Source organism: Medicago truncatula, chromosome 4 (assembly GCF_003473485.1).
Source record: "Medicago truncatula cultivar Jemalong A17 chromosome 4, MtrunA17r5.0-ANR, whole genome shotgun sequence".
In the NCBI taxonomy this organism is placed as follows: Eukaryota; Viridiplantae; Streptophyta; class Magnoliopsida; order Fabales; family Fabaceae; genus Medicago; species Medicago truncatula.
The window spans coordinates 43793953-43809347 of record NC_053045.1 but is presented as its reverse complement, the minus strand read 5'-3'; the positions used below and the strand labels follow the sequence as shown (position 1 = coordinate 43809347).

Here is a 15395-nt window from a genome sequence, read left to right as displayed (position 1 = left end):
AGTTATTTCCTTTAACATCTTTGTACAGTTTTCCACTTTGTCCCTTGGCCATGAAAGTATTCAAATTTTTTATTTTTTTTACAAAAGCATTTAATGATGTATATTATAATATCAAATTCCCATTTAAATTAAGCTAAGTTTAGATTAAGAATAAGAAATTGTAAACGAGCACAAGCAAACACGATGTGCCAATATCCTATGTTGTCACTTCTCCATTTGATATACTTCCTTTTGGCAAAAACAAAATTAACATGTACAAAGTCGAACTACACAAGATTTTCTGACAGATGTAAAACCACCAGTTAGTTACTGTAATCTAGAACTATCTATTTTTCACATAACATGTTTCAAATCATTGGCATCATAGCCTAGTTCTCCGTCTTTTCTTTTCCTTCATTTCCTTCATTAGATTCGGAGTTGAAGGTTCATGTTTTTTAGATCCACCGACAGCTTTCTTGATGTGTAAGGTTTTCACCGAAGACAGAGAATTCTCTTTACTACCACCAGTCCTAGGCTTCTTGGCTTTATTTGAGACCCCCGAGGCAGGATCGCTGCCATCAGCTGCCTTTGCAGCATTAATCTTCTGGTTACAAGGGCGGACACTTGGGACTTTCAGAGAAGGAGTAGCGCAGACAGTGTCGACATTAGAATGTATGACATTCCTCCTGTTCTCCGTCAGTTTTTCTTTGACAATATCTCTCATGAGTAGTGCAGATTTATATTGACGGGTGTTCTTGGAGTAGAACATCAAAGCATTGGTGGTCAATAGAAACATGTCTCTGAAAAGTTGCACCACTGAATCAATTGTTTTGTTGCTAATTCTTGACCTTATAGTGTCAAAATCCATGTGTCTCTGGATTAACTGCTTGTACCTTTGTCGCTTCTGCTATCAAAAAAATTGTGCATAACAAATCATATCACTTGCCATTCGTTGAGCAAATCTCTACTCGCCATTTGTAAACAATTTCAAAAGTAGGAATAACATGAAAACTTTCAATTTTTACTTAATAGCGCATAGCATTATTATTCATACATAGCAGCAATGACATGTATTTATGTCAGTCATGTGATGTCAGCACTAAATAAACGAAGATTCAAACCAAGAATAAAAGGATCAAAAGAAGAAACCCTATATTTACATTGACGAAAAACATATTTAAATCTGCAATAAAAGATATAGTTGAAATTTATAATCATCCAAATTGGTGTTTAATAATGATTCTTTATACAAAAATAGAAACATAATAGTAAAAAGTAAAAACATGAAACTAGTTTTTATTTGGTTCATTGAATTGTTTTTCCAAAATTAGTTTGTTTGGTTCATTGAAACATTGAATTGTTTTTCCAAAATTAGTTTGTTTGGTTCATTGAACATTGAATTCTTTTTCCAAATTTTTCATTGCCTAATGTGGAAGAAAAAAAATATTTATTAAAGATGAAATGCAAATGGCAAGAAACTAGTGGACCTATTATCATCAAAAACATTATTGAGGTGAAAAAACTGAAAAATCAACTAAAGGGAGTGAACGGGATCTTTTACACATACCTGGCTATCATGCTTGCGACAGAAGCAAGAAGCACCTTTAATTTCCAAAATAGAATCTAAAATCGCCATCAGATCTTTTGTTCCATCCTTTTTCAAGTTCGTGTTCTCCTCAGTTACACCAGAAGATTTGACAACCTCACCACAATTGCTGGTAGAACTTTCTTTCAACCGGGACACGACAATTGAAAAATCACTTTCTCTCACACTCGCTTCATTAATATTTCTGGCACAATCCTTCCTCTTTCTCTTTCCTCTCCTTTTTTTAAAACACCCTCCCTGTCCTTCATATACAGTCTCTGTCAACTTATCTACATTCAAAACCTTCTCATGTTCAGTTGACCCTGAAACACCAGGCGTAATTTCCATGTCTTCAGAAGACATTGCTGGAATTTGGCATTCATGAAACCAGTTTGTCTGGGTTTGATGTGTAAAACTCCCAGCAGATAACCCATCCTTTGACGTCTCTTTAGTTGAAGATTCAACTCTCTCCAATTTCTGTGAAGGGACATGTGATTCTGGTCCAACTGATTCGTTGTCAACATGACAATCATCTCTTTTCCCAGCTGTATCTGTCAACTTATCTATATTCAAAACTTTCTCATGTTCAATAGACCCTGAAACACCAGCCGAAATCTCCATGTCTTCAGAAGACATTGCTGGAACCTGGCATTCATGAGACCAGTTTGTATCGGTTTGGTGTGTAAAACTCCCAGCAGATAGCCCATCCTTTGACAACTCTTTACTGGAAGATTCAACTCTCTCCAATTTCTGTGAAGGAACATCTAATTCTGGTCCAACTGAGTTGTTGTCAACATGACAATCATCTCTTTTCTCATTCTTGTCGGCCTTGAGGAATTCAAGCTTTGATTCAAGAGACCTGAAACAAAGATGTACAGTTAACTACACCCAAACCGATGAAAATCCAACAGTGGATCATAGAAGTCTTCTAACAACCACTTACTAAAATTTGACGTCAAAAAATTAAAAAAGTATCTAGTGTGCGTAAACCTAAAGATTTGGTCGACATTTCATTGAATAAAAACGTACAAGAAATTGAAACTAGTTGTATTTCAGAACATTACTTTGTTGACATAATCTCAGCTTAAAAAGGAAGATAGTTATTATGCAACTAACCCAATTGAATCTTCTGATTTCTCCAAAGCTCGCTTAAGCTCTGCTACTCTTCTCTTCTTAAGCTCCTCATACCAAGCCCTAACAGTGCCATATTATCATATAATACAATGAGATATAGTATACAAGTGCTATGCTGTCATATAATACGAAGAGATATAATATACAAGTGCCATGCTGTCTTTCGAGGGTCTGTCATTAAATCTAAACTAAAAAAAATGTACTGCCAAGTTGGGAAAAATTAAACAAAACTAAATGAGAAGAACAATTCTAATTACGTGCAGCCTGAATAGCGCTGTTGCAATTCTTCATATTTGGCTTTACAGACCTGCAAAAATGATAATTCACTATCAACAATAAAATCAACAGTTGAAAAGGCATGCATTCCTAATTTAGGAACAAAATAAACCTAACAAAAAGGCTTTGGTCAATGACACATTAACTAAATAAAGCTTAATCTGAAATAAAGAATGATAAGAGGGGCCGCTAAGCCATCTCGTCAAGAATCATCTGTAGGACCGCACACTCAATGAGACATAAACCACATGGATATAGAGACTTTGATATCATGTCACGAACCAAAAATCACAAACCAAATGGTTATACTATTAAGATCTTTTTATTTAAATATGTTAGGTTCTTTAGAACTTACAAATGTTTGTGGAATAGTTAAATAAGTGAGCTTATGAAACAATTGAGATTTAGAAGGTAAATGTTGAATGTTCTTCTAAACTGCAGAGTAGACACTGTAACTTTTACACTTAAACTATGACTGTAATTCTTTCTCGCAAAAAGCTATGACTGTCATTGTTACAACTTAGCAAAGTAATTGAGGTAATAAATCATAAGTACATCAACAAATTCAATTAAAAGTATTTCAACTTCCCATTTGAAAATGAATGAAAAATATTTAGCCCCTTAATATATATATTTTAGTATTTTACAGAACACGAGCATGTGTTTTAGGAACTCCATGCCATGTGCTTAAAATAGAGAGGTTTGGCCGTTAACAAATAGAACAAAAGTGTATATAATATACAACCTCAACAACCATATGCATATGATATAATGATACAGCAAATTGAATAAAGTGGTGAACCAAAACAATTGGCACCACGTGAATGCTACCCATACCCATTATATACGCAAAACACGTTCTCCAAATAGAACTCTTTTTGTTCCATACATCATGCATAGCTTTAACTAGCCATATTCAATTCAATATACAAATGCATATGCATGCACTTTTCATTTATTATTATTATTATTGGTCACATTCTTCGGTTCCAGTCAGAATGTAGGTCTAAAGTCTAAAAACATTTCCTTGTCAAGAGAGCACATTTTTACTTTTTTTTTTAATAGCCAGAATAGAGACTTGCAATTTAGCCCTAACAAAATCAATCTGTTAGACTCAACTCGTTATAATAGAGAGACTAATGTGTCTGGTCAAACTTTACTATTTAAATTTATTGAATAATAATTGATGTACCTCACCTTAGTTATTCAATTCAATGAATTTAAAAATTAAATTTTTTTCTTAAAATAAAAACCAGGTGTAGTATTATTTTTTATCATAAACTAAATTGGGCCAAGAGCAAAGGACCAAAATGGGTTTTTACTCCGATAATTATTACAGTTGCTAGCATAATCATAGTTTAATGAATTGTCAATCAGGACGACCATGTAAATGTAATAATAATGTAACGGTTTCAAAAACTAAATCAATATTAAATTATGTTTGAATTGACTTTAGAGTATAATAAAAAATACAGTATGTAACAATTATAATAAATAAAAAAATAGTGAAATATTATATTAATATTTATTACCTCGGGTGTAATAGCGGAAGGAGAATGAGTTCTCCCTCGGAGCTCCGCCGCGACGACGGACCAATCACCAGTACCGTGCCGGATAACAGCTCCACCAAGAAGAAGCTCCTCCCATGTCCCCCACGTCACAATCACTTCTGCTCCCATCTTCGTACACGTGTACGTTCACGATTAAAGCAAAACACCACTTGTTTTTTTCAAGGCTCCTAATCCTACGCACCCGGTGCTAACGTTAACAGAAAAAAAAAACACCAACCTCCTTAATTGAAAAAAAAAACAACCACCTTCTCCGATTAACCCTAATAAGATTCTCGTCGGAAAATTGAGAAATGTGGTTGTGTCAATTCTGGGTGGGTAAAAAGATGTTTTTTTTTTTCGTCAGAGGGGTTGAAGAAATTCATTTGATTGAGAGAGAGGGACAGGAAAAGGTTTGAAATTGAAAAAAAGGAATGAGGTAAGAATAAGAAGAAAGACAAAACAAAACTATGAACGATGATGATGAAGATAGAGAATAATATTGTCATGTACTATTAAAATTGTTGGGTATTTGCATTTTACTATGTTTTTTTTTTTTTTTTTTTGTTTCAATGGGTAGTGGTTTTTATTTGGGGGATGTTTATGTGAAATGACGATTATGGGGTTGAATGCTTTTGATACTTTATTCTTCCTTGAATTAATATTAAAGATTGCGCGGTTTAGCCCAATGGAAAGAGTGGAGGCATAAAATTTGAAACAATGCGATTGTACGTATCTATCTATCTATGCAGCTGTACAATTGTTGGATTTAGACACGCAATCTGTACTACATACAAATCTAACGGTTGTGCGGTTATTAAACCGGGTAAAACGCTCTATAAGATATCCAAGTGAAAAAAAAAAAAAAATTGAGGGAATGTCTATGTAATAAAAATGTTTTGTTTGGGCATATGTAAAAAAAAAAATTGAACAAGCTAAAATGAAATCTATATAATGTAAATTTAGGACCCATTTCATAGACTTTTATAGAAATGAATTACTATTGTTTTGGTGTTGCCACATGTCCCTTTCTTTTTCACAAATGCTCTCACCATATTGATCCTCACAAAATGCTCTCACCACAATCATCCTCACATATTTGTATTTAATGTTCATGTATAAAAGGAAGTTTTACAATATTAAATTCTATTACTTGAATTTATATTAGAAATCAAACATTTCAAATTTAAAAAGTACAAATTTGAATCAAATAATTTTTTTTTAATAATCAAATAGTTTAAATTAAAATTATTTCAAAAAAGATAGTTTGAATTAAAATATTTGAATTCATAGATTAAAATAAAACAATTGATTGAATTATTCGAATTTGTTTTTTATTGATAATAACGCATAATAGTGTTTATTCAAAAAAAAACATCAAATAATGTTAGACATTTCTTACTTTTTATTTTCGTTTACAATATCAAATTCTATTACTTGAATTTATATTAGAAATCAAACATTTCGAATTCAAAAATTAAAATATTTAAATCAAATAATTTTTTTTTTAATAATCAAATAGTTTAAATTAAAATTCTTTCAAAAAAGATAGTTTAATTAAAATATTTGAATTCAAAGATTAAAATAAAACAATTGATTGAATTATTCAAATTTGTTTTTTATTAATAATAACACATAATAGTGTTTATTCAAAAAAAAAAAACACCAAATAATGCTAAGGCATTATAAATCTTTCAAGCTTTATTCAAAAAAAAAAAAAAAAAAATCTTTCAAGCTTGCTCATGACATGTGGCACTATGAAGTAAACCAAGCATTCTCATGAATTTGACATTTAATGCTATTAATTTTATTTGTATTTGAGTTTTATAAAATTATTCTAATTTGATGTGTTGCTATTCATGGAATATTAAATATATAATATATCTTAACAATTATTTTAATTGAATTTTTTCTTTTCGCACACATATACACACGAATCTATTTATATCCAAATTATTTTGTGTTTGAAATTAAAAGTGACAAAACCAAATGATACACTTCATTGTATTTTGTATTTTCGTTCTTAAAAAATAGCATATGTTGTATTTTCGTTAAAAAAAATAAAGAAGTTCATATGTTGTAATATTATTAAAAAATTGGGTCAAACTTAAATATTACTATAATCTAAAAACAATAATGAAAACAAGCTATTAATAAAAATTATTATTTTTAATGAAACATTTAGTGAGAAAATATTCACTATTATCACTGACCAAAATTTTAATTGTTTATGCTTGGATCATTACATATATTATAATAATAAAATAAAAAACATAATCAGAAGAAAAAAAAATGACCTCTATTTTAAATGATTATGTTACATATATATATGTCAAAATCACCTCTAACTTAGCATAGGAGATTTCCTAAAAAAAAAAACTTAGAATAGGAGATTTTTTTATGATACGCTTTTAATGGCTATTAAAACAATTTATGGACATTAAAATTGATTCATGACCAAATAATTTTGTAAATGAATATCCTGCATAGAACAATTGTTTTTTAGGAATGTTAAAAAAATAATTGTTATTATACCAAATTACGGTGTCAAACAAGTCTATAAATTAGAAATATGGATTGACATAATTTCACATCACAATTCACAACTCTTATCCCCCGTTTTTTATTCTTTGTTCTTCTTCTTCTTTTTTAACTTTGATATCAATGCTCTAAGATTTATATTTCCTTTATGTTGTGACTTTGATGAATCAAATGTTCAGACAAAGATTGTTTAGTTTTTTTTATTTTTTCTTCATATTTTTTTCATTGATATCAATGTTCCAAGAGTAATATTTCCTTCATGCTGCGATTTTGATGAATCAAATGTTCACATAAAAAGTAGTTTCTTCATCTCTCCTATAAAAAAATTATTCATCTCTCATTTATTTTTTTCATGTGACTTATTTTATTTTTTCCTTATGCTTTTATGACATTGTTATGCTTTTTTGTTTTCGTTATTATTCTATTTAAATTTATGGATGGTTTATAAATGAATAATATAGTTTTTTTTTTTTTTTTTACTTTTGTGGTTCCTATGCATACAGGGTATTGAATCAAGAAATCACGAACAAGCACAACATATTCTTCACACGAGGGCTAGGGGAAAAAAAGATGACATTATGACAAAATTTGAGATTCCAAAGAAATTAGTCGTTCTTAGAAAAGAATTAGATAAATTTTTTACTATGATGAGTCACTATTTTATGTCTCTTATACAAAGAAGGATAGTGTAGTTTTTTGGTATGATTTATATGTAATCGGACTAAAAAATGGAACAAAGGAGTATTATATTGATGAAATTAGTTAATAAATTACTTATCATTTTAATGCTTTTTACTATTAGTTCATCATTTTCTGCATATTTAAAGTCAGTTTAGTCGAAATAAAAAATAAACATCATGTACACACACTATCAAATGGCAACACCCAAGTTTCACCAATAATCTCATATCCTCTTTTCTTCGGTAAATTGTATATTCGTTTATAATTTGTTATGATTTTATTTCAATAATTTCTTTAAAAAATTATTTTTCATTATGTAGTTGACAAAGAAAGCTATGACCAGTTGTTTATTAGACGGTAATCAATAGCAATATTTTTATTGAACGGTAATTAATAGCAATATTTAATTTTCATTATGTAGTTGACAAAGTAATAATCTTGGTTAACATATTTAATTTATCCATCACAACACCATATATGTTGTAATGTAAATGGTAATTAATAAAAAATATATATTAATTGAGTAATATAGTTACAGCTCATTTAGTCATTTTCACAAAAGAGTAGATAGAACTCTTTTTTTCGAGAAAAATTTAAGAATGCCATGAAATAAACATTTGACCAAATAATTAAGGAGTTAATTTTTTTCATGTTTATAAATCATGAAAATTCTAGACATTATTATTTTTTAATTAAGACAAATATCTCTAAGGATCAATAATATTTTGGATGTAATTAATTTGATACAAATTTTTTAAATAAGTGTTCACATTGTAATATTTGAAATAAATGTTGTAATATTTTGAATGAAATTAATTTGGTACAAACGTTCTAAATATGCTATCTATTTTTTTCTTTGTTTCACGACATTTGATTCCAAAGACTTGGGTATGCTTATAGTAAAGGATCGTGACTTCCGCGTGAATACGATATAAAAAATTGTTAGTAATTAAGTACCTTTAAATAGCCTTTAAATAAGCATAAAAAAATTCTATTTTGTTCTTTCAAAAATTAAACACATACTTTAATTGTCTTAATTATAAATGATTTGTTGAAACTTTGAAATGCTCCAATCAGGGCTATCTTAAAGAAGAAACTCACATAATTCTTTAAATCATTTGAGAATATAAAGCAAGTTTACCGTTTTCCCTTAGCTCGCCTTAGTGTTGTTAATGGATTCTGCAACCAAACTTTGATCATTCACAATAATTAAAGATACAATTATGTCTTGATAATAATAAAAAATGTATAATTACTTCATTAAAAATAATAAGTAAAAAAGAGGACATTGAGATAGAGATTAAATTTTCAAATTAATTTTTTTGAACTTAAAGGTTTTTTTTTCTTAGCAACTAATTGGGTCTCAGTTTTTATACGAATCTAAAATTTGTCTTGACTTAAAATTCAAATCTACCCTCAATCACTACATTAACCCGTAAATATAAATTTTAAAGTATAATATTTTTCATAGAAATTATATTACCAATTAACCATCCATTATTGTATTTATAGCAAAAACAATGACAATCAAATGATTTCAATATAGAGATATAAATATGTCAACATGTATTGAAAAATAAACAAGGATGCAAACTTTCTTGCCTTTCTAATTTGAAACCTTAACTATTATCAAATTCTATTAAGTGACAAAACCAAATGATACACTTCATTGTATTTTGTATTTTCGTTCTTAAAAAATAGCATATGTTGTATTTTCGTTAAAAAAAATAAAGAAGTTCATATGTTGTAATATTATTAAAAAATTGGGTCAAACTTAAATATTACTATAATCTAAAAACAATAATGAAAACAAGCTATTAATAAAAATTATTATTTTTAATGAAACATTTAGTGAGAAAATATTCACTATTATCACTGACCAAAATTTTAATTGTTTATGCTTGGATCATTACATATATTATAATAATAAAATAAAAAACATAATCAGAAGAAAAAAAAATGACCTCTATTTTAAATGATTATGTTACATATATATATGTCAAAATCACCTCTAACTTAGCATAGGAGATTTCCTAAAAAAAAAAAACTTAGAATAGGAGATTTTTTTATGATACGCTTTTAATGGCTATTAAAACAATTTATGGACATTAAAATTGATTCATGACCAAATAATTTTGTAAATGAATATCCTGCATAGAACAATTGTTTTTTAGGAATGTTAAAAAAATAATTGTTATTATACCAAATTACGGTGTCAAACAAGTCTATAAATTAGAAATATGGATTGACATAATTTCACATCACAATTCACAACTCTTATCCCCCGTTTTTTATTCTTTGTTCTTCTTCTTCTTTTTTAACTTTGATATCAATGCTCTAAGATTTATATTTCCTTTATGTTGTGACTTTGATGAATCAAATGTTCAGACAAAGATTGTTTAGTTTTTTTTATTTTTTCTTCATATTTTTTTCATTGATATCAATGTTCCAAGAGTAATATTTCCTTCATGCTGCGATTTTGATGAATCAAATGTTCACATAAAAAGTAGTTTCTTCATCTCTCCTATAAAAAAATTATTCATCTCTCATTTATTTTTTTCATGTGACTTATTTTATTTTTTCCTTATGCTTTTATGACATTGTTATGCTTTTTTGTTTTCGTTATTATTCTATTTAAATTTATGGATGGTTTATAAATGAATAATATAGTTTTTTTTTTTTTTTTTACTTTTGTGGTTCCTATGCATACAGGGTATTGAATCAAGAAATCACGAACAAGCACAACATATTCTTCACACGAGGGCTAGGGGAAAAAAAGATGACATTATGACAAAATTTGAGATTCCAAAGAAATTAGTCGTTCTTAGAAAAGAATTAGATAAATTTTTTACTATGATGAGTCACTATTTTATGTCTCTTATACAAAGAAGGATAGTGTAGTTTTTTGGTATGATTTATATGTAATCGGACTAAAAAATGGAACAAAGGAGTATTATATTGATGAAATTAGTTAATAAATTACTTATCATTTTAATGCTTTTTACTATTAGTTCATCATTTTCTGCATATTTAAAGTCAGTTTAGTCGAAATAAAAAATAAACATCATGTACACACACTATCAAATGGCAACACCCAAGTTTCACCAATAATCTCATATCCTCTTTTCTTCGGTAAATTGTATATTCGTTTATAATTTGTTATGATTTTATTTCAATAATTTCTTTAAAAAATTATTTTTCATTATGTAGTTGACAAAGAAAGCTATGACCAGTTGTTTATTAGACGGTAATCAATAGCAATATTTTTATTGAACGGTAATTAATAGCAATATTTAATTTTCATTATGTAGTTGACAAAGTAATAATCTTGGTTAACATATTTAATTTATCCATCACAACACCATATATGTTGTAATGTAAATGGTAATTAATAAAAAATATATATTAATTGAGTAATATAGTTACAGCTCATTTAGTCATTTTCACAAAAGAGTAGATAGAACTCTTTTTTTCGAGAAAAATTTAAGAATGCCATGAAATAAACATTTGACCAAATAATTAAGGAGTTAATTTTTTTCATGTTTATAAATCATGAAAATTCTAGACATTATTATTTTTTAATTAAGACAAATATCTCTAAGGATCAATAATATTTTGGATGTAATTAATTTGATACAAATTTTTTAAATAAGTGTTCACATTGTAATATTTGAAATAAATGTTGTAATATTTTGAATGAAATTAATTTGGTACAAACGTTCTAAATATGCTATCTATTTTTTTCTTTGTTTCACGACATTTGATTCCAAAGACTTGGGTATGCTTATAGTAAAGGATCGTGACTTCCGCGTGAATACGATATAAAAAATTGTTAGTAATTAAGTACCTTTAAATAGCCTTTAAATAAGCATAAAAAAATTCTATTTTGTTCTTTCAAAAATTAAACACATACTTTAATTGTCTTAATTATAAATGATTTGTTGAAACTTTGAAATGCTCCAATCAGGGCTATCTTAAAGAAGAAACTCACATAATTCTTTAAATCATTTGAGAATATAAAGCAAGTTTACCGTTTTCCCTTAGCTCGCCTTAGTGTTGTTAATGGATTCTGCAACCAAACTTTGATCATTCACAATAATTAAAGATACAATTATGTCTTGATAATAATAAAAAATGTATAATTACTTCATTAAAAATAATAAGTAAAAAAGAGGACATTGAGATAGAGATTAAATTTTCAAATTAATTTTTTTGAACTTAAAGGTTTTTTTTTCTTAGCAACTAATTGGGTCTCAGTTTTTATACGAATCTAAAATTTGTCTTGACTTAAAATTCAAATCTACCCTCAATCACTACATTAACCCGTAAATATAAATTTTAAAGTATAATATTTTTCATAGAAATTATATTACCAATTAACCATCCATTATTGTATTTATAGCAAAAACAATGACAATCAAATGATTTCAATATAGAGATATAAATATGTCAACATGTATTGAAAAATAAACAAGGATGCAAACTTTCTTGCCTTTCTAATTTGAAACCTTAACTATTAGTTCCTTTATTTGCATTCTCACATATTTCATCTATTGCAGACCAAAGTTTGTGCTTTTTTTTCTTCATACATATATGACTCACTTATCACGTATCAAAATATTCTCCTAAATCATCAATCATAAAAAAGTTTAATAGACATGCATTTTGTCAACTGAGCATAACACATTCATGTTTTTCTATGATTAGTTTTCACCAAAGATCAAAAGTGAAGGAATTTAAAATAATACAAAAAATTTAAATATTTTTTTATATTTAATATAAAAAAGTAAGAAAATAACACCTAAAAATAACAAAATATTTCATCATAATGTTTGGAGTTCTGAGGGAGTCTACAATTTGTTGGATCATCATATTTAGGTTAGAGAAACCCAACATCTTCATTGAAAACACTTAAGACATGCGGAAATGGATTGCATATAGAATGCAAGACAGGGTCGTTGATTATGGCAATGTTGTTAACTCGAGGAGATTTGTTGATTGCTATACTATGATTGAATCACAAAGGTTGAGGTACATTAGAAAAAATCAAAAGACCATAAGGTGCGGCATTCTGAATGGTTTGCACGAGGCAATGGATATGGGTGAAACTGATGCGTCTAATGTTGGACGAAAGATAGTGTTACAGCCGTCCTTTGCGGGTGGCAGACATTACATGTTTAATAATTGTCAGGATGCAATGTCAATTTGTAAGAGATATGGATATCTCGATCTGTTCGTAACAATCGCGTGCAATACAAACTGGCGAGAAATTCAAGATTTTCTTAAAGAACGAAATTTAAAGACATCTGATAGACCTGATATTGATTGTCGAGTGTTCAAAATGAAGTTGGATAAATTGATGGATGATTTTAAGAAAGAAGAATGTTTGGCAAAGTTGATGCAGGTATACACTGTAATATTAGTAGTATTTTAGGCTTAAATATGCAATCCGTCCCAGTAATTTGGACGCGTTTTGATTTTCGTCCTTATAAAAAAAAAATTAAAAACATCCCTGTAAAAAAAAATTGTTTTAAAAAGATCCTTGGCCCCACTTTTTTGCTGACATGGGATGGCTTTGGCCACGTGGCAGTCCACGTTAATTTTTTTAAAAATTTGAAAATAAATTAAAAAATCATAAAAAAATTCCAATTTTTTTTTTTTTGAAATATGAAGAAAAAAATTGGAAATTAGTGTTTAAGAAAAATAAAATTGAAAATTATATAATCTCAAAATTTATAACTTTTGAAAATATAATTTAATTTTCAGAATTAAAAAAAAATGAATTTTCAGTAATTTGAAAAAAATATTTTTTTAATTAAAAATCGAAAATTCAATTTTCTGATTTTTTTTAATTTAAAAAAATGAATTTTCAGAATTTTGAAGAAAAAAAATTAATTAAAAATCAAAAAATTTTAATTTTCAGTTTTTTTTCCCGATTTTTTAATTTTTTATATTTATTTTCCGATTTTTCAATTTAAAAAATGAATTTTTAGAATTTTGAAAAAAAATAAACAAAAATTAATTATGTGGCATGCCACGTTAGCGCCACGTGCCATGTGGTGGTGCCCGTCCCTTATCGCCTTGCATAGACAGGGGCAGATGTACGAAATATTATCCGAAGGATTATAAAGGAACTACGACGATTGACGAGGGTTATCCGAGGTACAAACGTATAGCGGCTCTTCTATTACCAGGTGGAAGAATCGCGCACTCCACGCCGACAGTCCCTATTGAGATTAATGAGGCGTCATCGCTTACAATGGAAAAGGATAGTCCCAGGGCAGACCTGGTGCGTGCTGCAAAGTTGATAATTTGGGATGAGACTCCAATGATACAATGATGGTGTTTTGAGGCAGTTGACCAATCATTGCGTGATATCATGGCCAAGAATGATCCCTTAAACGCACTTAAACCTTTTGGTGGAATGACAATAGTTTTAGGTGGTGATTTTAGGCAGATATTGCCTGTTGTCCGAGGAGGAACGAGGCTGGATATTGTTGATGCCTCGGTCAATTCGTCAAAGATATGGGCTTATTGTAATGTGTTGAGGCTTACTATTAATATGAGATTGGGTGCATCTTCGGTACCTGCAGAGCAGGAAGAAATTGCTAATTTTTGCAAGTGGATATTCTCAATTGGAGACGGCAAAGATGCTTCGGGTGACAATGGTGAAATGAAGGTAGAAATTCCTGAAGATTTGCTGATATCAGACACAACAAATCCGTTGATGTCACTTATAGACTTTGTGTATCCCGATCTGAATGATAACCTTGGTGACCAACTATTTTTCCAAGAAAGGGGAATACTCGCACCAACGCTTGATTCAGTTGAGCATGTTAACGAATTTATGATGTCGCTGATTCCAGGTGAAGAGAAAGAGTATTTAACCTCTGATTCTATTTTTAGATCGGGTGAAAATTCTGATGTGAGTGGTTCACACCAGAATTTCTTAATGGTATTAAGAGCTCTGGAATTCCAAATCACAGGTTGAAACTAAAGGTGGGATGTCCAGTTATGCTGATGAGAAATATCGATCAGGCCAATGGACTGTGTAATGGTACTAGACTGACAGTCACACATCTAGGGAAGAGCACGATAGCTGCTACCGTAATTACAATAAAAAGGGCAGGTACTAGGGTATTCATTCCCAGGATGAATCTTATTCCGAGTGATCCAGGACTACCCTTCAAATTCAGGCACAGGCAATTTCCATTGACGCTTTGTTTTGCAATGACAATAAATAAAAGCCAGGGTCAATCTTTATCTCGAGTGGGGGTTTATCTTCCTAAGCCTGTGTTCACGCATGGACAACTTTATGTAGCTGTCTCTCGAGTAACTTCAAGAAAAGGTCTGAAGCTGCTCATCCTGGATGAAGATAATAATGTTTGTAAGAAGACCACAAATGTTTTGTATCGTGAAGTTTTTCAAAAAGTATGATCATTGGTTATGTTTTAGAATTGTTGTTGCTATAATTTATAAAACTAAAGTTGTCTATTGTTTGGAAGTCGTTTTATTTTTAATTTCTTTGTAAGGCGTACTGGTCATTATAGACATGCAATTTCTATATAAGCATATCTTCATGTCATTAACTATTAATTCATGCACTTTTCAGGTTTAACAATCCGTGAAACCTTTTTGTATTTTACATCGTT

At 29.1% G+C, this 15395-nt stretch overlaps 1 protein-coding gene across 2 annotated transcripts; it reads right to left on the bottom strand.

The window, feature by feature from the left end:
* Window positions 1–158: 158 nt before the first annotated feature.
* On the bottom strand, window positions 159–5226 carry LOC11446997 (uncharacterized). Of its 2 annotated transcripts, none has more exons than XM_024782579.2 (5): window positions 4507–5226; window positions 2956–3005; window positions 2681–2758; window positions 1547–2423; window positions 159–886 (listed from the first exon to the last, which is right to left on the bottom strand). In XM_024782579.2, exons 1-5 carry the CDS (start codon window positions 4651–4653, stop codon window positions 362–364), a joined length of 1677 nt encoding a protein of 558 aa, XP_024638347.1. In that variant the 5' UTR covers window positions 4654–5226; the 3' UTR covers window positions 159–361. The 2 variants fall into 2 exon arrangements, with proteins under 2 accessions (XP_024638347.1, XP_003608183.2); XM_003608135.4 differs by having other exon boundaries at window positions 159–883; window positions 4507–5221.
* Between the last annotated feature and the right edge of the window lie 10169 nt (window positions 5227–15395).